Source organism: Sander vitreus, chromosome 12, assembly GCF_031162955.1.
Source record: "Sander vitreus isolate 19-12246 chromosome 12, sanVit1, whole genome shotgun sequence".
NCBI lineage: Eukaryota > Metazoa > Chordata > Actinopteri > Perciformes > Percidae > Sander > Sander vitreus.
Window position 1 is genome coordinate 8571357 of NC_135866.1, and position 23254 is coordinate 8594610.

Below are 23254 nucleotides of genomic sequence, written 5' to 3' on the forward strand. Positions count from 1 at the left end.
AACGTATGTGCGTGAATGTATTGTTGAAATACTTGAATGCCATGCGAAGCGTCTCCGTTGGCAAAGCAAGATCCCCACATGCAGCTTAGGCAGCCAGCATTCATTCTCATAGAGTCCTGGTGGCTTTGTTATTAAAACCTCACAGCGTCTGTATAGGGAGACAGCTTCCGGCTCCACCCCGTCACTGCTGCTTCCACTTGGAGTTACTGAAAGAGCACGGAGACAAATAAAGAGGGAGAGAAATAGAGGATAAGTAGGAGAAACACTAACAGGAGAAAAAGGAGAAACCTGTGAATTCATGGTAAATAATGAATGGACCGTACACTTACTGTCTCACTCTCCCCATCTGAGCCCCTTCTGGACACGGAGCCGTAGTGCAGAGGAGAGTACACCCAGCCCCGATCCTCCTGAGTCTGCTGTTATCCAATACAGCCAGCAGAGGACAGCGGAGGAAGAGGAGAAAAATGAGAGGAGAGTTGGAGAAAGATACAATTTCAAAGACACTGAATGGTTTAAAGCTGCCCGGTGCAATTCGGCATGTTGGGGGCACCAAGATGCATACTTTGTGCTGCTCACGGCAGAGATGTTCACAAGTCATTTTTTGGAAGTCCAAGTCGAGTCTCAAGTCTTTGAGCTCGAGTCCTAGTCAAGTCTCAAGTCTTTGAGGGGCAAGTTCAAGTCAAGTCTCAAGTCTTTTGCCACGAGTCCAAGTCAAGTCTCAAGTCTCTGGCCATCTGATCTGTCCCTAACACTATTCTTAAATCTTATGAATTCATAGCATGTCCTGTAGCTACCATCCATACAGTACAGAATCAAAATCAGTTGTAGGATAACTTTATGGGGTCTACTGCAATGCAATCTGAAGAAACACAAATTAAGAACTCTGTTTCATTTTCACAACTGTATTTTTCAACATTTTGGTATCTGCACCAAAGAATACATGTTTGTCTGTGTTACTAACTGGCTGTAAAGCCCAAACTCATCATGCATTACATTTTTCAGTGTTCAAAGTGTGAGGGAAACATCTGTATTGAAAGTTAATACACCAACCATGGTGCAAAAATGTGAAAACTGATACTTTCCGTATTGCTATTTAACAACCTAGTGAAATATTAACCTAAGTCTGTCACATCATATGGATACAACTATAAAGATACAATGTGCCTGTTCACAGCATTAGCACAACACTTTGCGATGTTTAGCTTGTTACCTGTGACGATATATGCTAAATGTAATGTCTCTGTCACATTAGCATGTGACTGACCTATCTGGATGCGTTTTGAGATACCTGATGAAGTTCGACGTTGCTGATCCGGCATCATTTATCTTGGTGCCACACACCTTGCATGTAGCTGTTGGCTTACTGCCTCTGTTTACAAAGTTATTGAAAGCAAAACTAATGACAAAAGGCACAACTCCGGGAGGACTTGGTGTCGCCATCCTCAATGTATTTTTATGTGAGTACATAGGCATAGCGCATGCGTTACGTTGCACATTATGGCAAAGGACAGGGGACATGCAGCTTTCCCCAACGTATATGCGCCAATAAAAGAAAATAGAAATACATGAATGAATTTAGATTTAAAAAGCAATAATTGCATGAAAACAGGTTGTTGACGAGTCTTGAAGCTCGAGTCAAGTCTGAAGTCTTTTGGGTCCAGTCGCAAGTCAAGTCTGAAGTCAGCCGTTTGTGCGACTAAAGGCGCTGCCGCTGACACACCAACCCGATAATCGGCCGTTGGACAGTCTGGCGAGGTCAGTGACTCGAGTCTGTTCGGTGTGTTCCGTGCCGTCGTTCGTCCGAGGGGCCGTCGGCCTTCATTTTGGCCGATTTGACATGTATAATCGGCGGGGCGGGCACAAATGACCCATCTGATTGGTAGAGTGCTAACCTGGAAACGGGGAGCGGAATGAGCGTGACTAGAGTCTCTCAAAATCTGACGAAAATCTTTTAAACTGACCTTTGTCGATCTGAAATGAAGACAGATTCAGCAACTGCATGGCCCATTTCTCGCTTAAAATGTTTTCAGAAACACGTTTCGGTGAACTATTTCAGTACAATATGAGATCGTATTCTGAACAAGCCGCCATGACAGTCTGTCTTTGAATTTCTGGAGAAACCAGACCCACGTGACGCCTTCGTCCAATCAGCTGCCAGTTTTCATTTTTGGGCGACAATACAGATTAGCGCCACCTGCTGTTATGGAGACGTATTACGTCTCGTCGCTTTGGTGTGTTCCGAGGCATTTTTTTGACCAACTCGGGGACACTGATCAGTCCAACTGCCTTTTCTGCCGAGGGTCAGGCCGTCTGGTCAGTGTGTCTGCAGCTTTAAGTGCTCAGACTCGAGTCCCCATCTCTGGCTCACGGTCAGTTTATGATTGCTCATTATTACGGTTTAGAGAACAATTTGCTCAGGAAAATCTACAGGGTCTCGGAAGAAGGGATGATATAACTATTCTGGCTCGGGTCTTTAAAGTGAAATTGCGCTAAAATGTCATTTTAAAGACCCCAAAATCATATTTTTTCACAAACAGCTTCTCATTATGACAGATGGGATCCTCAATAAACACACACTCTTCTGCCATAGTCAGAGCAGTTTTGGTGTTTTTACAAACAGTTATGTCTGTATTTATATTTTTGCTTTGCCTTTTCTCAACAGTTTGAAGTGGGCTGGGCTAAATTGAAAATGATGGTGAATGGTGATGTCACACACTTTAATCCAAGTTTATGGACATTTAAATTAAAATCTGATAGCTTTTGCTTATGTTGCCCATCCAATCAAACCACATCCACACAGTCCCGATGAAGCAGATATGTTTTGACGGTAAAATTCAACAGGTGATTTCCAATGTCAGAAAGGGAGATTTCACTCTAGCCAAGCACTAACAACACTAAGAAGCTCCTCTGTGCTACCGGAGTGCTACAGGGCGGAAGCTTAAGGGATCAGTAAAAGCACAAAGCCAGTACATGCTAACTACAGGTCAAAGATTCAAACATTACAAGTACAGTTACATAAAGACGCATGCTCCATTTAAATGCACATAATGGCCCTTCAGAAGCTGCAGTTATTATGCAATGTATTTTTTTGTTGTTGCAGACTTTAGAACTAAATAAGCCATGTGAAATACACCGTAGCTTTACTTTTAAGTACTTCTGAAGATCCGTAAGCAGCTGTGCTTGTGACAGTCCCAATGAACTGCAATGCGATGGCACGTGGAACAAATGACTCTAACTACTTAGGTGGTGACTTACATTGTAACTTGAGCTAGAGTTTAGCTTACGACGGCCAAGAACTGGAGAGTACACCCAATATCTGCCATCTGCATACTGATGGATAGATGGACACACAGACGCAGATGAACACACAAATGTATATTATGTGTGCACAGGAAAATAAAGGGAATTGAATGAATTATTACACAATTGAGGAGAAGGATGAGGGAAGATGTGAGATGAGAGAAAGGAAAGAAAGTGGAAAATTGAGAATGAATGCTATAATGTTAAAAATATTCAAAGAAAGAGAGAGAATTATGGAGAGCTGTGCATGACACTGACAGGATGAATGAATGCAGATGGACAGATATAAATACATCATGCTGTGTAGTAGAGACAACCCCAGTGTTGCTAATACATTACATTCAAAAGCATGAACTGTGACTGTTGGCAGCCTCTTGCTTCGGAAAAAAGCATTTTGGACAGCGTGAGCAACTCCATAGTACGTGCACACTCCCCCCCCTCACCATCATAACTCTACCACGCTGTCCTGACTGGGCCACTGCAAGAGACCCAGTAGATCCAACACAAACAGGAGAAGAAAAATGATTTTTACTCTCTGGAAGAGGGCGGAAAACACGACAACACCGAAGAGTGTTCTGAGTGTTCTATAAGAATGTGTACTGATACATTATACCCTGCTAAAATTAGTTTCCATTGTTAAACAAAAAGCCTCTTATTTTGTCTGTTTTCTAAGCTCATGACAGTTCAACTTTCAGCTCATTTTGTTTGGTTTACTTATTATCTAATTTTTAAAGGCAGGGTTGGTAACTATTTCCAATATATGTTTTTTTTCTATATCGTTTGAAATGGTCTTTACACCGAGACAGCAATAAATAACTTATAGGCTCTTAAAAAGGAGTGAAAAGATCCATCATGTGTAGCTGCTGTAATCCTGTAAAAACGCCCACCAATCACTGCCTCACAGTCCGCTTGGAAAGAACCAATGAGATGCCTCCTCGCCACGCTGCGCGTACTCTACCCCTCGCGTGTACGAGCCTGAGCTTAGTGTGCGTCGTCGCTGCATTGCTAACAGTAGTCATGTTAGTTTTCAACAGTCTGTATGATAATATTAGCCGTTTGATAACCGCTGAATGAGACGTGAGGTAAAACTGTGCTCCTTTCTCCGCTCTGCTCTGAAGCAGCGACGTAGCCGTGCTCGTGCATGTCTGTGTGTGGGTCGGAGCCCCCAGGGCAGTGGGAAGGGTTAAACCAAGGAGAGGTTAGTAGCAAAATCTAATATAATATCATAATATATTTTTAATACTTTCACCCAGGAAACGCGCTTCGTTCCTCGGGAGTGTTTTAATCAAAACCACAATCTTTTTCCTAAACCTGACTAGTGGTTTTGGTGCCTAAACTTATGCTGTGCATGATGCTCTCTTTTTCTCGGCTCAAGGCCCTAGCTGTATCCCTTCTAGCCACAACTCCGAGGAGATGCTACTTTGAAATCTTGCTAGTTGTTCAGCGTTACCAAACCTGCCTTTAACTCCCTCAGCAAAAAAACAAACAAAAACAAAGCATAAATACATAATAACAGGGACTTACAAAGTAGATGTCAGACACCTGCACCTCCCCGTCCAATGAGTTGTGGCTGCTGGACACAGACAGCTGATTGCACGACGGACGCAGCGCCTGCTGAGGCACCTGGGGGCTTGGAGGTTGGGAGGAGGGAGGGGTCGAGGGCAGATTGTGAGAGGAGGGAAGGGTGGAGGAGTGAGAAGTTGCAGGGCAGATGGGAGTAAATGCCGAGTCAGGTGGGAGGGTGGAGGTGTTTGGAGCTGAAGTGAGAAGCGTGGATTGGGCAGCTGAACAAGAGGTTGGAAGAGAAAGAGTGGGAGAGTGAGAAGGGGCAGAAGAGGTGAGTGGTTTGGTGGATGGGCGGATGGATGAAGCAGGAAAGGAAGATGACTGGTCAGCGGGGGAGGAAGTCACAAAGGAAAGAGGAAGGGTGGAGGAGGAATATGCCGAGGATGGACTGACACAGGCAGGGGTGGGTGAAGCAATGGCTTGGGGCTGACGATCAGGTGACACATGGCCGGGAGAGGTGCTTTCTGTCATCTCCGTGAGCTCTGTGCTCTGTGGGATTTTACTGTATGAAGACAAAGAACACTGTTAAAATGCTGTTACAAAACGCAGCTATGGACAACGTACACGTATGGTATTGCTGTATACTAGGGCTGGGTTCAAATAACCGATTCTCCAATTAAAATCGATCTTTGTTTGATTGATCGGATATCAATTAATAAAATCCTGAAATCACTCTTTTAATATATGACTTTTCACCATGGATGTATGAGTAAAAAGTCCTTTAATAAAACTTTTTGGGGCTCAATTCTTAATGTAAACATCAGCCTGGTGCATTATAAAAGGAGTTGCTTCTTGCTTGTACAGCGTAAGTTCTCTGAGAATCTCTTAAACATCCAAGAAAAATTGGTGTTGTAACTAAAAATTCCCTAACCTAACTGATATTGAATCGGAAATATAATCGAATCAGGACCTTGTGAATCGGAATACCCAGCCATACTGTCTACATGTGTACCTGAGCTCCACCTCCACTGTAATGGTGTCCTGCTTTTCCCCATGAACCTCAACTACCTCTCTCTGGGACCTGAAAGTACACAGGAAGACACAGGGTGTGATATCAGCACACACACAGCTCATTGCTTTCACAGAATATCCTCATTATAGATACATTATTGCATATTCATGCAATTGTTCTCACCTGGCCACACTCGGAGAAAGCATTTGTCTCCTGTAGCGTGGGTGCTCCGGTGTATCGAAGGGGGTGGTGGGTAAGGAGTTGTTCGAGGAGAGCGTGGTGGCGATAGAAACTGTCGTAGCATCTTCAAAGGAAGGAGGAGTGCAAGGTGGCTCTCTCGCTGATGTACATAATAAACCAAGAAATACAAAAAGAGATGTGAAATAAAAAACAGAATGGATTTCCTTTAACAAAGTCAGATATAATCAAACTAAATATAAGTATGTGTGCTTGTACCATAGGATCCTTAAACCTTTGTTAAAGTGTACTGCCATCTAACTGTACAACACTATAGCTCAGCCAATTATCAGCCAACTATTAAGCACTGCACTCGAAGCTGTCCATGTAATCAGGACATTTATATTCAGTGGGACATTTACAAGGTGTGGATTACTTGCATGACTTTTACTTCATGTTGTTACATTCTGTTAATGTGAGCAGCAAGATCCTACACCTAACATGCTTTTCTAAAGTACCTGTCAATGAATATCTAGTCTTGATTTGTTAAAGTTTTACTTTTACATTGATTCTGTCGCCATTGCTCCTATACTGCTGCTGCACTTTTATTCCACCACAGGGATCAATAAAGGCTCACTTAGTTTCATTCAGAGAGAAAATAGAGCCCATCAGCTGCAGACAATTGAAACTAATAGTGTGCAAAGTTCAGAAAGACACAATGTAATGAGGGGAAACCGGCACTCACAAGTTCACTCTTTATTTTCTACTATTTTATTCAAGCAGCAACACCTGACTAGCTTTGATGAGGGCTTGCATTATTGACTGCCATAATGCATTTTGCATCTACCTGTCTCAAACTCTTCATTTATGTTATTGGCACCTTGTTGTAGAAACTTGAGTTAACGTCACGAAGTTGGGATAAATAAGTATGTTTGTTACGAAAGTTAAGTAAGTAAAGTAATCAATAAATAGGTCACTAGGTCAGCAAATTGACCTATGGTTTTGGACTGGACTTGAACCCCAAACTCCTGAGTGATAGTCCTATGTATGTGTGCCACCATCCTCTCCAACCACCAACTCCATGCACATACATACAAATAATTAAGCACACATACATACTCACACATGTTATGCATGCCTTTGCAAGTGAAGTATATATGTATGCGCAAGTGAAGTATGCATGTATGCGCAAGTGAAGTATATATGTATGTTCAAGTGAAGTATAAATGTATGCATAACTGAAGCATGCATGTACAGTATGTGCAAGTGGTTAGTACCAGTATCTATGTATGTGCAAGTAAAGTATATATGTATGTGCAAGTGAAGCATTTCATTCTGGCCTAGGCGGCTTCTCATAACGGACCCTACATGCACCTCCACAGAAATATAACTACACGTCTGCAACAACTGTGATTGGTCCGCTTAGCTGGGCTTGGTGGCGTCGCATTTCCCTCTACACACTTCTAGACTTTCCGTCTCCGTGAACAACATGAAATCAAGGCGAGGGCTAACTTTTCCTGCTACAGCTTTCCGACCGTTGTAGCATAAGGGAAAACATTTTGTTTCTCCGTCTCTGCTTCTGGAGTCGGTACTCGCCCCGAAGTTAATTCCCGTCACTCTCTCACACCACACACTCCCGATGCATACACACACACCGGCTCTGCTTTTCTGAAAGAGATACACTAGAACAACGCAGACACAACAGTGCACAAGTATAAATCCTTGCTACGGCGTAGGCCACTTATGTCGGCTACGGCGTAGGCTATGCGTAGAGCCTACGTACAACCATAAATCAGCCTTTGAAGTTTACAAGAAGTGAACTACCATTGTCCTCAAACATGGGGAAGCTGCGAGCTCCTCGTAGGTTCTCCAAGTTGTCCAGGTTTTCTTGCTTCTCATCAGTGAGTGAGGGACGCTGCCCAGCTGAGCCCGTTCCAGCACTGGACTTGGACATGAGAGCCCCTCGTCCTCTCTTAGATGGAGACGATCGCAATGCTGTGAAAGCAGGGGAGAGTTTACGTGTACTCTCATTGCAAAAAGTAAAAACATCACAATAACTAATACAGATGAAAACTAAATTGTTGTCATCAAACATGACACACTGCAGGAGTATATGGCTCATGCATGTTTGTAAACTCACAGCTGCTCTTCTTGAAGACGATGGTGCTGCAGAATTTGTAGAACCTCTCAGCATAGAAACTAGGCCTGTGAACTGACACTGTGTCCTGTGAGACAATTGAAAAAAGAGACCGCGACGACGCCATTTTAATGATGTTGCACTTTTTATACATAATGCTAATCAAGGGGCCTAATCTATTGCATAAAAGAGACATAGTGACAAAATAAGGCCGAAAAAAAAGGTGTTTGTTTTGCTTGGATACAGACATAACATCACATTACTTAACAGTTATGTGAAAGCTACTCACCCCGTCATGGATGAGGGACTTCCAAGAGTGCTCCAGTTTCTTGATCATTCTGTCGGACAAGATAAACTGAATTATTTAGTTAAACTCATTCCGTGACTTACTGTGGTTACCTGGCAACTCTGAATCTGAGGCTTCAGTCCCACTTGCAATGTTGATGTGCCCTTGAAGATCTTTTTTAAAAGACTGGATTCTATTCTAGGCACCACACACATTTCTAATATCCACACTTGTCCTGACAATAGCTGTTGTAATCCTCCATTAGTATTTGATTAAAAACAGTGTCTGGAATTGCTTTTTCCCAGTGATCTCTCTCCATCTTTTAATATTCCTTGCAGACACATAATGTCTGCAAATATTGCGGGGGCCGTAAACACAGATGCTTACCTAAAACCTAGTTGAGTCTATCTCTCTCTGGGATGTATGTTAAAGTGTGTGTAGAGGGAATTATGTCTAAAATAAGGCCCTAAGGCCTGTCAAATCTGACTCCAATGTATTAATTCCCGTGCCTTCTTACATCGGACTTAAGTTTACCAGAACACAAGGATCAATCTGACGAAGAGTTCAGTTAAGCAAAGTTTACTGAGTCCAGCATAATAGTTACAACACAGCTGTGGGTTCACAAACAGAGACTAAGTTTCCCTAGCAACAGACATCAAGTCAGAGCTGGTCCACCAAGTTGTCCTCCGAATTATGAGCTCTGATCTGTTCTCTCCCTCAAGCTTTTATCCTATCCTCACAGGGGGCGGGGGTGTCTTCTAGGCAAAAAACTGTTATCTTACACACACACGCCAAGGTCGGGGCCTCCGTGTGGTGCAACTTCCTCTTCTGTTCTCGCAACCTTTAAACAATGCACCTCTATGCCATAAAAGCCTAAACTATGTTAATGACTTAAGCCTAACTTTCTGTGCATCAGAGGTCACCCGGAGTACTTTTAACCACTTCCTCAATGACTAACACAGCTCTTTTGCAACACAATGCAATTTTAACTGTCAGCTACTTTTATTCTACATGTGTCAGGCCCCTTTACCCTGTTTCCACCGACCTCCAAAAAGGAGACGCACCTGGAACAAAACATTCCCTTATCATGCAGCAGCCTAGACTCCGTAAATCTGTAGAGACACAGAGCAAAACTACTCCTCTGCCTGAGACAGGTTATGAGATTGCTGTTATGTTGGACACTGACCTCAATGAGATCGGGGTACCACTGTCTAAACAGCATGAGTTCATAAGCTGGAAACTCCACTACAGTTTGTTTGTCTTTTTAAATTAAAACCACGTTTCATGAATCCTGCTGCTTAGTGTTGTATGGAGGATGTTGCAACTTGTGCCCCACGACCCAGTTTAGTCATTAGTTTGACTGAAGATAAAATGTTGGAAGTGTTTGAAAGACATCTGACATTGTGGGGAACTCTGAAAGCTCCGTTTATCTGTTTCTGCTGGAAGAACAGCAGCATTTTTCAGTTTGGAGTTGAAAAGCAGCCTATACCTGGAAAATCTGGCCTAGTGGGACACAGTTTGAAATGTTATGTCGACGCTGAACCAACGGACTGCAGTTGGTTTGGTTATTTTTTCATGAATGTTAATCAAATATTTCAATATTTTTATGTATTCAATTACATATATTACATGCAGTGGTGGAAGAAGTATTCAGATCCTTTACCTAAGTAAAAGTTCTAATACCAAACTGAAAATACTCTGTTACAAGTAAAAGTCCTGCATTGAGAATGTTACTTAAGTTAAAAGTATGTACTCTAAGTATCATCAGGAAAATGTACTTAAAGTAAAAGTAAAAGTACTCAATGCAGAAAAGTCCTCACATTTTCGAAACTGGAAACAATCAAAACAGTTCTATCAATCAACTAAGTGTTTAAACATCGAATCATTTCAGCTGGACTTGTAGGCCTGGCCATATTGTTGGGTATTTACATTCATAACAAAACATCATATTTTATAAACTACGTGTGTTTTGTGCGCAGAAGTCTTAATTTGTAAAGTAACTAAAGCTGTCAGATGAATGTAGTGGAGTAAAAAGTACAATATTTCTCTCTGAAATGTAGCGGAGTAGAAGTAGAAAGTGGCATGAAAAGAAAAGACACAAGTACCTCAAATCTGTACTTAAGTACAGTACTTGAGTAAATGTACTTAGTTACATCCCACCACTAATTACATGGAACCTTTAACTTCTGAATTTTGTGTTGCCTACCTGTAGGACTGCAGGATGTCAATGATTCCAATAAACAGCAGGAGGCGCTCTCCTTTACTACCCACAGCTGGAATACCACCCATACTACAGACAGACAGGAGGACATTACCATCATTTGGAAACGTTATGTGATGATAAGCAGGCGCACACGGAATCTGCGGCTGCAGAATTCCGCCGACACCTTTAGACCAGATTGTAAACAAATACAACATTGAAATGTGTGTATATATATTACATGTATAGGCTAATAAAAAAAACTCAGACTGTTAACACATCTCTATCCCAAGCAAAAAAAAACATTCTGCTCAATTCTGCAGATTTTCATTCTGGATCTCTGCTGAAAAAAAACGTTTTTTAAAAAGTCTGCAGATATAAAATGGTGACTTACGTGTCATCATGGTCCAGTGTGTCCCTGCATGTGGAGCCTCCCTGTATAGACTCCATGGCCGTGGAATACAATGCTCTCTGAGCGGCGCGCCTCTTTTCATCCCCGCCTCCTGCAGGCGAGCCCTGAGACTGGTGCTCTCGCTGTGCCTGGGTCTTGTTGTGGACCCCAAGCAGCAAACTGTAGTCCATAATCTTAAAACTTTCCAGTACCTGATGTGAAACACATGATATTTCAAAATGATATAGTATCATATTTCCCAAGCTTCTGAGAACATTTAAAACCTTTATTTATGGATGTATGGATTTGATTTTGAAGCCTGTGGCATGGCAAAAATTAATTAAAACATGCATTAAAAATACAGTACATAAGCTACTTTCTCTCCCTTCACTTCCTCTATTTTTCAACTACTGAGCATACAGTTAAATAGTTAATGTGTGGTTGGCTGTGCTGCTTTGTTAAAATAAAATGCCCAGTGTTTATATATTTTTGCAAAATACTGTTCATCCATCTCCCCCCTTTTCTCTTTCTCACCAGACAGTCTCTCTGTAGAGTTTTGACCAGAGCGCTGTATGTGTCGTGGTCCATAGTGAGGCCTTCAGGGAGGTCATTCAGAAAGTCCAGGTCTTTAAAAGTGGGTTTGGACTTCTCTCGTTCCTTCTTGGATGCGCGCCTCTTGTAGGTAGAGCCCTTCAGATCAAACTTGAGGTGCATGCGTACGGAGCGCGGTAAAATATTGTTCATCACGACAACTCTGATGTTCTTGCCCCCACACTGGACGCAGTAGAGGCCAAAAAACTTTGGCAGCAAAGTCCGCGGATTCTGGTTCAAGTTCTGGAGAGGGGGTGGGGGGGGGGAAATAGAATTCAATTAAGAAGGCGTGTACTAACATACTCCTAATACCTGTAGTGTGCCATCTGTACTATACGGTGTTGAGATAAACAACTGCTGTATGTTTTTCGTGTAAGCATACACCTATGGATGTACAGATTTATGACTGTGGGTACTACAGCTACAACATTTGATCCTTGGTCTCCTTTCTGTTTGATGTTATGTGCCTTGTTGTACTGTTTTTGTCTTGTCAAATGTACAAAAACTCAAATGCATGTTTCAAAAAAAGAAAAGAAAAAAAAGAAGGCATGTACTGTAGTTTCATGTGTTTCCACCCTAGTACCATGCACCTGCCAGACAGTTTGATCCATCCACAGGCCTCAGCGTGTGTCTCCGCTGGTTGCATGCTTACCCTATTAAGGAGTACTTAGCCCGGGTCTCGGTCAGGTACAACCTCTCTACGTACTTACAGTATATCTATTACAAAGTCACCTTCTGGCGTCACTGCTGACCGGATAAAGATGACTAGAAGTTTCAGGTGCTACGTTGCTCTTAAGCATACACACATGTAATGTACACACACACACACACACCATACGAGCACATACCCAAATCTCTAAATAGACACAGTATTACAAAGCCTGTTTCAATTTTCCAATTCCTTTTTTTTCATTACACTAAATATTAGTATACAAGTTGCAGTATGTCAAGTGTTTATTAAACAAACGTGTCTATACTACATAATAGGGATGTAACGATGCATCGTGAATCAGTTAAAAATCGATGTGAATGTGTAAGTGGTTGAGATAAAAAAAAAAAAGAAGAAAAAAAAAGAAAAAAAAAGAATAGGCATGCAATTTTTAAATGGCCTAGGGCGTAATCTACTTTAGCTTTCCCTTTTTTGACTTCAGATGTCACTACGTCTTCTTAGTTCATTTATTTGAAGAGGGGTTTTTTTTCCCTATTTTGGTTATTTTAATGCAGGATTTCTTTTATTGTAATATGTTATTATTATCATTTTTTTCTTTAATTTTATCAAATATAATTTCAGTTGAAGTTTTGATAAGGGGATACATCAGTTGTTTTGCAGAGTTTATATAAATAAATAAATCATTTTTCATTTTGACATTTACCTGCAGCTCATTCTGTTAAAGAAATCGTGAGAAAACGGTATTCTGAACTTAATATCTTGAATCGTATCGAAACGTGGGTGTATGGAGTATGGGTGTATGAGTGGATCGTAACATCCCTACTACATACTGAACTGTACACACGGTGTAATATATCTCATATTCATTAAAGAACTGAGAACATACTAACAATTTGGAAAAGTCTATTGAAGTGATTGTGATGAGGGAGACGCTCGGTTTGACTTACCATATAGTATCCAGGAAGGAGTTTCTGTAGAAACTCTGCCTCTTTGTGCTGAACAGTTTTGATGATGAACTCGTCATCGCAGGTCACATAGAATATGGAGCCACTAGCTCCCGGATTTGTCAACTCGATCAGTGGCTCATTACAGAGAGAATACTGGACAGAGCACAGACACAGAGCAACAAAATAAGAATACTAATAATAATACTACTAATAATAATAATGTAAACCTCAAGTCTGACAATCTGACCCACAATCTCTGAAAAGACTGCTTGCAACGTGCACAGCCATTAAAGCAGACTTTTTTTCATTTTTACGCGTACTCTGCCAGTTTTAAAGGAACAGGCTGTCCATCTGGTAGAGGTCTGAACACGTCATTTTGTGTGAGATGTTTTCTTTCACCCAGACTTTGTAATTTCATCCTAACTTCATGGGCACTGCAGGGCTGCATAGCACTGTTGTTGTTGGATCCAACAGAGCTTTCAAACAGACAACCAAACGACTAATACATCTACCCACTCACATGGCATTGCTCACCAGCAGCGAAAAGACAACTTGGTTTTGAAGTGCAAGTGTACATACACATACACTGCTGAGTACAAAAAGGCGTTATGGGTGTGGGTGTGAAGAATATCTTGAGTAGTGAACTGTACAGTATGACACTAAGTTAGTTACTCACTTCACTGTGGAAATGTTACTTTCACCCACTTCTTGCTGGTGCTGAGTACAATGTGCACGAGCAGGATTTATGTTAAACTGAGGCAAACCATGTTAAAGTGCACACGTAGCAGTTCAGCAATAGCATTAGTGGGCTTCAATTTACATTGAATATCTTACAGTGATGTGGAGCCAATTAAGACTTTAAATAATTAAATTAGTAATAAATTAGTCTGGCATTGCCAAACCTATCTCTACAGCGCTGTGTCAGCACTGCAGTAACGTCTGGCTACACTGCTTTTCTATTCTAGGATGGGGGGGGGGGGGCAACGCTCTGGCTCTTGTTTGTATTTCTTTAAACCAATCACAACCATCCTGGGCGGCGCTAAGCCCTCATAGCAGAGATAGCGAGAGGGGAGAGCGCAGGATGTCAGACTTTATCCCAGCATCGTACATCTGTTGATCCAGACTAAGAAGTGAGAGAACGTACCCATTGCTTGTAGTTCATTTAACAAGTAATTGCATGTTTAAAGGCTTAGTCAACACAATGCGATTATACTGGTAGTCCACCCCTCCATCACCAACACAAACACAAACTCTGACTCTCTGCTGCTACTACTTAAAAAAGAAAGCTTTAGTCTGCTGATCTTCCTCTGGCACAGGTAGAATGTCATCTTAAATGTGCAGTGCATATGCGTGTGTGTGTGTGTGTGTGTGTGTGTGTGTGTGTGTGTGTGTGTGTGTGTGTGTGTGTGTGTGTGTGTGTGTGTGTGTGTGTGTGTACAAAATATGTGAGGGCAAGTGTAACTTGTTTTGTGTTTGCGTGTACACGGTTTTCTGTGTGATCCTTAAATGTTTATCCTCAGAGCGGTGTGGTCTGTTGTGGCAGGGAGCATGTTTTCTTTCATAACTCCACTTACCATCAATCCAATGCTTTCAGAGGGAGCTTCACATAAATCTATATTTAGTCAGCTAGAACGCGGTTTTTATTATGGCTTTGCTACATTTAATAATTCATTAAACAGTGTATTTCAATCTACTAAAGCCCACATAAACAAATTCATATATTTACATATGCAATGCACACAAACAAACTTTAAAATATTTACTAGAGCTTTCTTTTGTGGCCATAGACAAGGGAATTGTAATAGAAATGACCCTCCTACACTGCCTCAGTATGGCTCTAGTCCAACTAATATTATGAACTGGCAGGTGTTGACCTGTCCAATAATATGGTTGTTAGTTAGGTGCTCTGAGGCCAATAATTATGCTTGATGTGTAAATGTTCACTTCACTGCCAATGCTCGGTGTAACAGGAAACATTTCACTTGGACAGCATTTGACGAGACATTCAAATACTGTCGATGCAACACCAGTCATCAGAGAAAATAAATGTCTCACCAGGTAGTCATCTGGTCGGATCCCAAACAGCTCTCGGAAGTAGCGGAAGGCCACGGGGGCGTAGGTTTTAAACCTAAAGTCTGGGTAGTGGTGGGCTGGAGTGAGGTTACTGCCTTCCCTGTATGGCGCAAGATGGGACCAAGAGAAGAGAGTAAAAGAGAATAAGAGGTTATATTGGATCCTTGCCACACACGTGCACAGGAACACACTTCCGCTCATACAAACGCACCGAGGGAAGAAGATGCTTTCCACCACATAAAAGTCCTGCATCAGCACATCTCTCTCAGGCTTGGAGCTGAGGTTGCCAACAGTGTATCCAATACCCAGCTGGATGGACCCTTGCAAGGCAGAGGAGGTGGTCTGGAGGCGGAGAACAAAGAAAAGAACAATCGAGTGAGGTGTGGGAGGTAGCTACGTGGTTAATGTAGCTGATGAAATCGGGACGCCAAGCAAACCTACAAACGGCATTTAAGTCAGTATTTGAAGATAAAGACAAAGAGAGAGAGAGACAGAAGAAGAGGGAAATCTACCTTCTTGTAGGTTGTTTCTCCGGAGGCATCTACCCTTCTGTGGCCGATCTTTTTCTCATGGGCTGGGCCTACTCCAAATGGGGACGGCATCTGTCACAAGGAAAGGGGGAACGCAATCGTATACGTAATATATAGGTACTGCATATAAAGAAGGGAAAGAGATGGTGAAAGCAAGTAGCTGCTCACCTCTGTTATCTGAGCCTTCTTGGCTGAATCTGTGGAGAGAGACAGAGAGAGAAGGTGCAGGAGGAATAGGTTGAGAAATGTCCACATGGGTACATTATTTAGCATGATTTAACTGTTAATGATTTAACTGTGGCATTAGACTTGGTGATTGTTACCCAGATAAATGTAAGCCATCATAATGACATACAGCACAGCACAGTTAACTCAACCTCTCATCAGGGCATACATTGTCATTTGTATTTACATTTATTTAACCAACCCGTTTTTCCAGAAAACACCCTCCAGCATCAAGACAAAGAAGAAGCTGTATATAAATGCCCTATGCTTTGTTTTCTCTCTTTTTGCTTATGCAACAGTTATTTTGTATGTATATATCTTACATATCTGTTTATTTCATATTCATGTGTAATATGTTTCTTTGTTTGTTTATGTACGCACCATTCACCAAGGCAAATTCCACATAAGTGTAACTTATTGTGGCAATAAACCCTTTTCCGATCCTGATTCTGATAAAGAAATGTATAGTGTGCAATCATCCATTTATAATCTACGATCTATATAGACCCATCCAAATATCTTCAAGCAAGTGGACAGAAAAGTAAAAATTGGAACGTATATAATTTCATGACAACAGGAAAAAAGGTGAGATTATTTTTAATTAACATCCAGATCCACATCCCCCAGCTCAGGCTAGTCATTGTTTATTAAATAGTGAAAATGCATAATATATGCATTCCACCAGACACAGCTAACAGCTAATTCAGCAACTTGCATACAAATTTAACATCCACCTTGTTCTACATAGATTTCACTCACCAGCAGAGGAGTTCAGTGCCTACAGGTTACCAATTGTTTTGCCAATCCAGAAAGACATGCAGCAAAATTCCGTGCTAAACCAAACCCTGATTATTCAGTAGTCAGTCCACGGCAGAGTGCAGCGTTTTCTATTCCTGGATCAGGGAGATTTGTCCAGAGAAGGTAAAAACTCTATTAGATTGACTTCCTCTCTAATCTGATTGCGGCCATTGGCTAAGGTCTCCAGATCACATCGGCGGCCAATCAGACATGAGGATTAAAGAATCTTTCCCACTGACATAAAGGACGCGACTGGGCCATGTGTGTATGTGTGCATTAAAGAGGAAGAGAGAGCCGGAAGGAAGGAAGTGAATGGGAAAAGAGACAGTTTATATTACTTTAAAGTACTACAAATGACTCGGTTTACATCATCGTGCTAAAGGTCAAGTCGTGTGAGGGTGAAGATTAAGAAAGTGCAGCTGACAGAGGCACGGATAATGAATCCTTAAGCCATGTTAAAGTACTGCACACACTGTAGCAGAGTTTGCCATCACTAAAGCACAACAGGACTCAAAAACTGTTGATATACAGGATAATACCTAATAATAATAATAATGACTTGTCATTGGTGGGTCAGTACATGTAAACAAAATGAAGGATTATGCAATCTGAATTGTCAACTATTGATTACTTTCATTGTCGCTTAATCTGTTGATTATTTTCTCGATTAAGCGTTTAGTTGTTTGGTCTATAAAATGTCAGAGATGAAAAATGACCATCAGTGTTTCCCAAAGCCCAAGATGACGTCCTCTTATTTTGGCCTTTTGCTGGGTTATGGCTGCAAATTCACTACAGAGGTCTGTGTGGACGCAGAGACGAAGCCTGGAGTGGTGGGACTGCGTTGTGAATAGCTTCACAGAGACGCAGTTTATTCAAAACTTTCAGATGTCGAGGGCAACTTTTGATTATCTCTGTCAGCGCCTCTCCTCAAGACTCCTACGGCAGGTCGCTCAATTTAGAAGACCCATCTCCGTGCCGAAACGTGTCAGAGTTGGGCTGTATTGGCTGACGACGGGGGCAGGTTACCGCATGCTGGCTAACCTGTTTGGCATTGCCAAGTCCTGTGTGCGCGATTGATGAAAAGTCACATCAAATCCGCCTTGGTTGTTCACACTGCGGCCGCATTGAAAAAAAATCTGACCTGGGTCTGATTCAGGACCACATATGAAAGTGGTCTAAATCTGATTTGAAAAAAAAATCAGATCTGGGCAAGATTTGAGTGTTCACACTACTTCTGAAGAAGTCTGACCTAGTCACTTGACCCCCCAAAAAAATTACATTTGGGACACTTTTGCCTGCAGTCTGAACATAGCCTTATAGGTAATATAGGTAATGACAATGCTAACATGCTGATGTTTAGCAGGTACAATGTGTACCATGTTCACCATCTTAGTTTAGCATGTTAGGATGCTAACAAATTAGCACAAAGGACAAAGTACAGCTGAGGCTGATGGAAATGGAAATGGTATTGGTTTTGTGGCTTATTTTGTCATTAACCAAAATATTGGACAAATCAAAATTTCGACATGATGATGGTGCTGGAAAAAGTTTAGGATCACCAAATGTATTTCAATTCATCATGAGGGGGAGATAAATATAAATGTAGCCTACATATCATGGCATCCATCCAATGGTTGACATTGCACTCACAACCACAAATAAATGTGAACCGCATGATGGCGCTAGAGGGAAAAGTCAGGGGATCACCAACGTCATAAGAATTCATCCTCTGGTAACCATGAATGTCTGTACTGAACTTCTTTCGGTTTTGGCACGTGGAACAAACTTATGAAATGGGGGGGGGGGGGGGAGACAATTGGACTAGACAAATTGAGCGAAAATAACATTTAAACAAACTTTTATTGCCAAAAACAATAATAACTCACGTGCTTTGTTTGCTACTGTCGATAGGTTAACAAACCCTCCAGTACCAGTAGCATCTGAACTTTTATCTACCGAGGCCTGCAATGAGTTTGCCACCTTTTTCAAAGACAAAATTCTGAAAATTAAACAAACAATCAGTGCTTCCATATCGAGTACAGGGTATGTATTGTCACAGTGTCCAGGCAAAACATATGCCAATATGACCCAATTTCATACGATCAACCGTAAAAACCTGGAGGACATTATACAACATCTGAAAACCTCCTCCTGCTGCCTTGATATTCTACCAACGGGCCTTTTCAAAAATGTTTCCAATTGTTTGGCTACTGATCTCCTACAGATTGTAAACACGTCTCTTTTCTCAGGTATCTTCCCACAGGCCCTGAAAACTGCAGTCATTAAGCCACTCTTAAAAAAGAACAATCTAGACACGTCACTAATGAGCAACTATAGGCCGATATCAAACCTTCCATTTTTAAGTAAAATCATTGAAAAAACGGTTTCTCAACAACTCACCCTTTTCTTGTCACTAAACAACCGTTTTGATGCCTTTCAGTCGGGTTTTCGACCACACCACAGCACTGAGACCGCTCTTGTTAAAGTCTTTAATGACATCCACTTAAACACAGATAGTGGCAAAATTTCAGTCTTGGTATTACTTGATCACAGTGCTGCATTTGATACGGTCGACCATGACATATTACTAGACCGATTGGAAAACTGGGTTGGCATTTCTGGCTCAGTACTAAAGTGGTTTGAGTCTTATTTAAAGAATAGGGACTACTTTGTGTCTATAGGGAATTATACATCTGAGCATACAAATATGACGTGCGGAGTTCCCCAAGGGTCCGTTCTGGGGCCTCTCCTGTTTAACATCTACATGTTTCCACTGGCTCAAATTATGGAAAACAATAAAATAAGTTACCAGAGTTATGCGGATGACACACAAATTTATATAACCTTATCGCCAGGGGACTATAGTCCAATACAACAACTGACTAAGTGCATTGAACAAATTAATGGCTGGATGTGCCAGAACTTTCTTAAATTAAATGATGAAAAAACTGAGGTGGTTGTTTTTGGAGCAAAGGAGGAACGATCAAAAGTCAGCACTCAGCTTCAAACGATAATGTTAAAAACAACAGACAAAGCCAGAAATCTTGGTGTAGTCATGGACTCAGACCTGAATTTTAACAGCCACATTAAGACAATTACAAAGTCAGCCTATTACCACCTTAAAAATATATCAAGGGTTAAAGGACTTATGTCTCAGCAGGATTTGGAAAAACTTGTCCATGCTTTTATCTTCAGTAGACTTGACTACTGTAACAGTGTCTTCACAGGTCTCCCTAAAAATCAATCAGACAGCTGCAGCTGATTCAGAACGCTGCTGCTCGAGTCCTCACTAAGACCAAGAAAGTGGATCACATCACTCCAGTTCTGAAGTCTCTACACTGGCATCCAGTGCCTCAAAGAATTGATTTCAAAATACTTTTGCTGGTTTATAAATCACTAAACGGTTTAGGGCCAAAATACATTTCTGATCTGCTACTACACTATGAACCACCCAGACCTTTCAGGTCGTCTGGGACAGGCCTGCTTGTTGTCCCCAGAGTCAGAACTAAACAGGGGTGAGCAGCGTTCAGTTTTTATGCTCCACATATCTAGAACTAAACAGGGGGGAGCAGCGTTCAGTTTTTATGCTCCACATATCTGGAACAAACTCCCAGAAAACTGCAGGTCTGCTGCAACTCTCAGTTCTTTTAAATCAAGGCTGAAGACCTTTCTTTTTGATGTTGCCTTTCTTTAAATAAGCATTGTTGACACTGTATAACAATCTATATAAACATATAAAGAGAAATTCCTAAAACAAATAATAGAATTGAATTTCAAAAAGCTTTGGCTTTCCAAAAACTGGATCACTGAGTCCAGGAAAGTTATTTTATCTGCTTTTATATATTTAACTGTTTTAACTGCTCTTCAATGTTTAATTTCTTATACTGCACTGTAACTTTTTCTCGTATTTTATCTGTTTATTTTTTAATCTGTTTTCATGTAAATCTGTTTTTAATTTTTTTAATCTGTTTTCATGTAAAGCACTTTGAATTGCCCTGTTGCTGAAATGTGCTATACAAATAAAGCTGCCTTGCCTTGCCTTAAAATATGGTAACAAAATTCAGCACGTTAACTGCACAAACAAACAGGTGGATACTTATCGTATCATTGATTTCTTTGTTTCTTGTGGGCCCTATCTTGTGACAGGACACACACGACTGGCTACACCTGTAACCTGCAGATTAACACTGCTTCACAACCTGGCAGGCAGAACAATGAGAAGGAGTATCCAGGGACAGACGTTCACACAAAGAATCTCTGTGGGATTAGGGTCAGGTCAGAATAATGTGCCACTGAGCTGCAGCAACAAACACACACTGTAGCATTTCTGATTACTGTGTGAGAAATGTGTAAAACGGTTTGTTTTGAACATATTAGTGTTATGTAAAACACATTTACTGAAACCTCATTTAAATATTCTTGTAATGAAACATTTTAAGAGAAGTATGTTTTAAGGCCCTTGTGTGTGTAAAGAGGATTAGATCTCTCCCTTATCAGCTGAGAAAGTGGCAGACTGTTGCGGTGACATTAATGTGACAGTAAACAGAAGAGTAGATTCATGCCCTGAGGCGCTCTGCACACATGTATAATCTGGTGGATTTAATAATAATCATGTGTGCACAAACACCCAACGTAACTGTGTAAACATGAGCGTGCACATGCAAAGACGACGTGTTGGACCTCATAAATTGATGATTATCACATCTGCTTCCTTTCATCAACATTTACACATAAATATCATAAAACTGTCATGCATGTTCAGTCGTATTTGTTGCCATGACATCCACAGCTATGCTTAAAATTGATACCCACTAGAGATTAGTGTGTGGTTTATGATATAATTCCATATCAGGTTATGTAAAGCACTCTTCAGATTAAGAAGAGGAAGCGAGAGATGGCAAGAATTATAAAGACACATGGAGGTTGAGGAGAGAAGCAAAATGACACCATCATGCGCAGTTGTCATACAAAGGTATAGCTCCTGCTGATGCTGTATACAACTGTATGTACAGTATGTGTGTTCCCTAATCCCTATAGCTCCACACTCATTCAAGGTAAAACCCAACTCTCATCTCTCAGCAGCTCTTTATCAGGTCTAGTGGGACTGTGTACACACATCATCCCTAATGTGCACCTTGTGTTTGTGCCAGTCTGCAGTGAGCCACTGGCACTATGGGCTATTGAGCAGCAGTGACTTGAATATTGACACGTTAGCTAACCACACAATGTATTATTCATTTCCACCGCTTAGTTTCCTCTACAATTTTTTCTGTATCTACTTTGGTTGCAAAAATATATTTTTTCTTCTTCTGTAGTATAGTCTTTCAAGCCCATGTGCCTGGCTACATTCAGATATGACTTAACGGTAGGATGCTGCCCTTAATGTCCAACTTCTTTCACCATAGTGGACCTGCTGTCAGAGATAGCGGGGTTTGAATGAGAGACCACCTAAATGATGGGGCTATTTGGCCGATAATAAACGACTAACGCTGAATGAAAGGCATACGAACCGGTTTCGCCCAGGTCAAGTTGTAGACAGAGGCCAGCGGTCGCTTCCTCACTCGACCTCCCGTCATCCCCGGTTTCCGCAGTCCCCCTGTCCATCTCCGCCTCCCGGACCCGGACGGTTCCTGACGACGACGCGAAGCCGTATCCTTCCTCAGTGAGAACAAGATGAGGCGGTATGTGCTCCGAAACAACGTAGAAATTCTGTCATGTCACCTTCTTCAATATTGACTGCAACAATTAGGCTACATAACTCGTATGTTTGTCGCTGTAGTATATTTAGGCAAACGATACGCAGAGGCACGTTCAGCTTCAGAGCCAGCGGTGCTGATCATCTCTGCCGCCGCTGTTGTGCGTCATCATTCTCACGCAACGGCTGACACAGCATCATCTTACTAAGCTCAACATTATTGGAGAGGTATCGTGTAACGTTTGCTATTCATGATACCTCTGCGAAGGAAAAAGCCATTTTTTGACATTTTAACTGTAAATAAGGTTCTGTAGGCTATTTAACGAGGCGACCACCAGCATAGTAGGCTATGGAATCCCATTTCCGTTTGAAAAGAAGAAAAGAACTTGCTGAAAAAGTCATGATGAAAATATAAAATACTTAGGCCTAAGTTATGACAAGCCACAATTATGAGATTCTTCGTCAAATTGTTTTGTCAGGGACTAATTGTTCTTCCATTGTTTGCACAGTAAAGGATAAAGCTAAAGAAATTGACAACCTTTTTCTTTTCACTTAGTAGCCTATTTACTAGTGTAACCGAGCCTCTTTTTGTCAGTGCACACCACTGGTCAGATGAACATGAACAATATGAAATTTGCCAAAAGGCAAGTATACCATTCAATATATATGGAGATTGGAGTTTCCAATAATGCATGAATAATTGTTCGCTTGAGAAA

The 23254-nt window shown here is 41.4% G+C and overlaps 1 protein-coding gene across 2 annotated transcripts; it reads right to left on the minus strand.

Moving 5' to 3' along the window:
• On the minus strand, positions 1–22679 carry LOC144527106 (phosphatidylinositol 4-phosphate 5-kinase type-1 gamma-like). Of its 2 annotated transcripts, none has more exons than XM_078264992.1 (17): positions 22354–22679; positions 15989–16017; positions 15803–15892; positions 15502–15632; positions 15273–15390; positions 13218–13370; positions 11544–11843; positions 11013–11221; positions 10625–10708; positions 8422–8470; positions 8136–8220; positions 7820–7990; positions 6002–6158; positions 5819–5887; positions 4825–5368; positions 330–413; positions 1–206 (listed from the first exon to the last, which is right to left on the minus strand). In XM_078264992.1, the coding sequence occupies exons 1-17, from the start codon at positions 22445–22447 to the stop codon at positions 204–206; spliced, it is 2370 nt and encodes a 789-aa protein (XP_078121118.1). In that variant the 5' UTR covers positions 22448–22679; the 3' UTR covers positions 1–203. The 2 variants fall into 2 exon arrangements, with proteins under 2 accessions (XP_078121118.1, XP_078121117.1); XM_078264991.1 differs by having other exon boundaries at positions 330–416.
• Between the last annotated feature and the right edge of the window lie 575 nt (positions 22680–23254).

Excerpts from the sequence above, each read along its gene's own strand:
- LOC144527106 (XM_078264991.1), bottom strand. The coding sequence starts at position 22,447 with ATGGACAGGGGGACTGCGGAAACCGGGGATGACGGGAGGTCGAGTGAG. Across the intron at positions 15,893-15,988 it reads AGAAGGCTCAGATAACAGAG|ATGCCGTCCCCATTTGGAGT; the intron begins GTGAGCAGCTAC and ends TCCTTGTGACAG. Across the intron at positions 6,159-7,819 it reads CCCCATGTTTGAGGACAATG|CGAGAGAGCCACCTTGCACT; the intron begins GTAGTTCACTTC and ends TATGTACATCAG.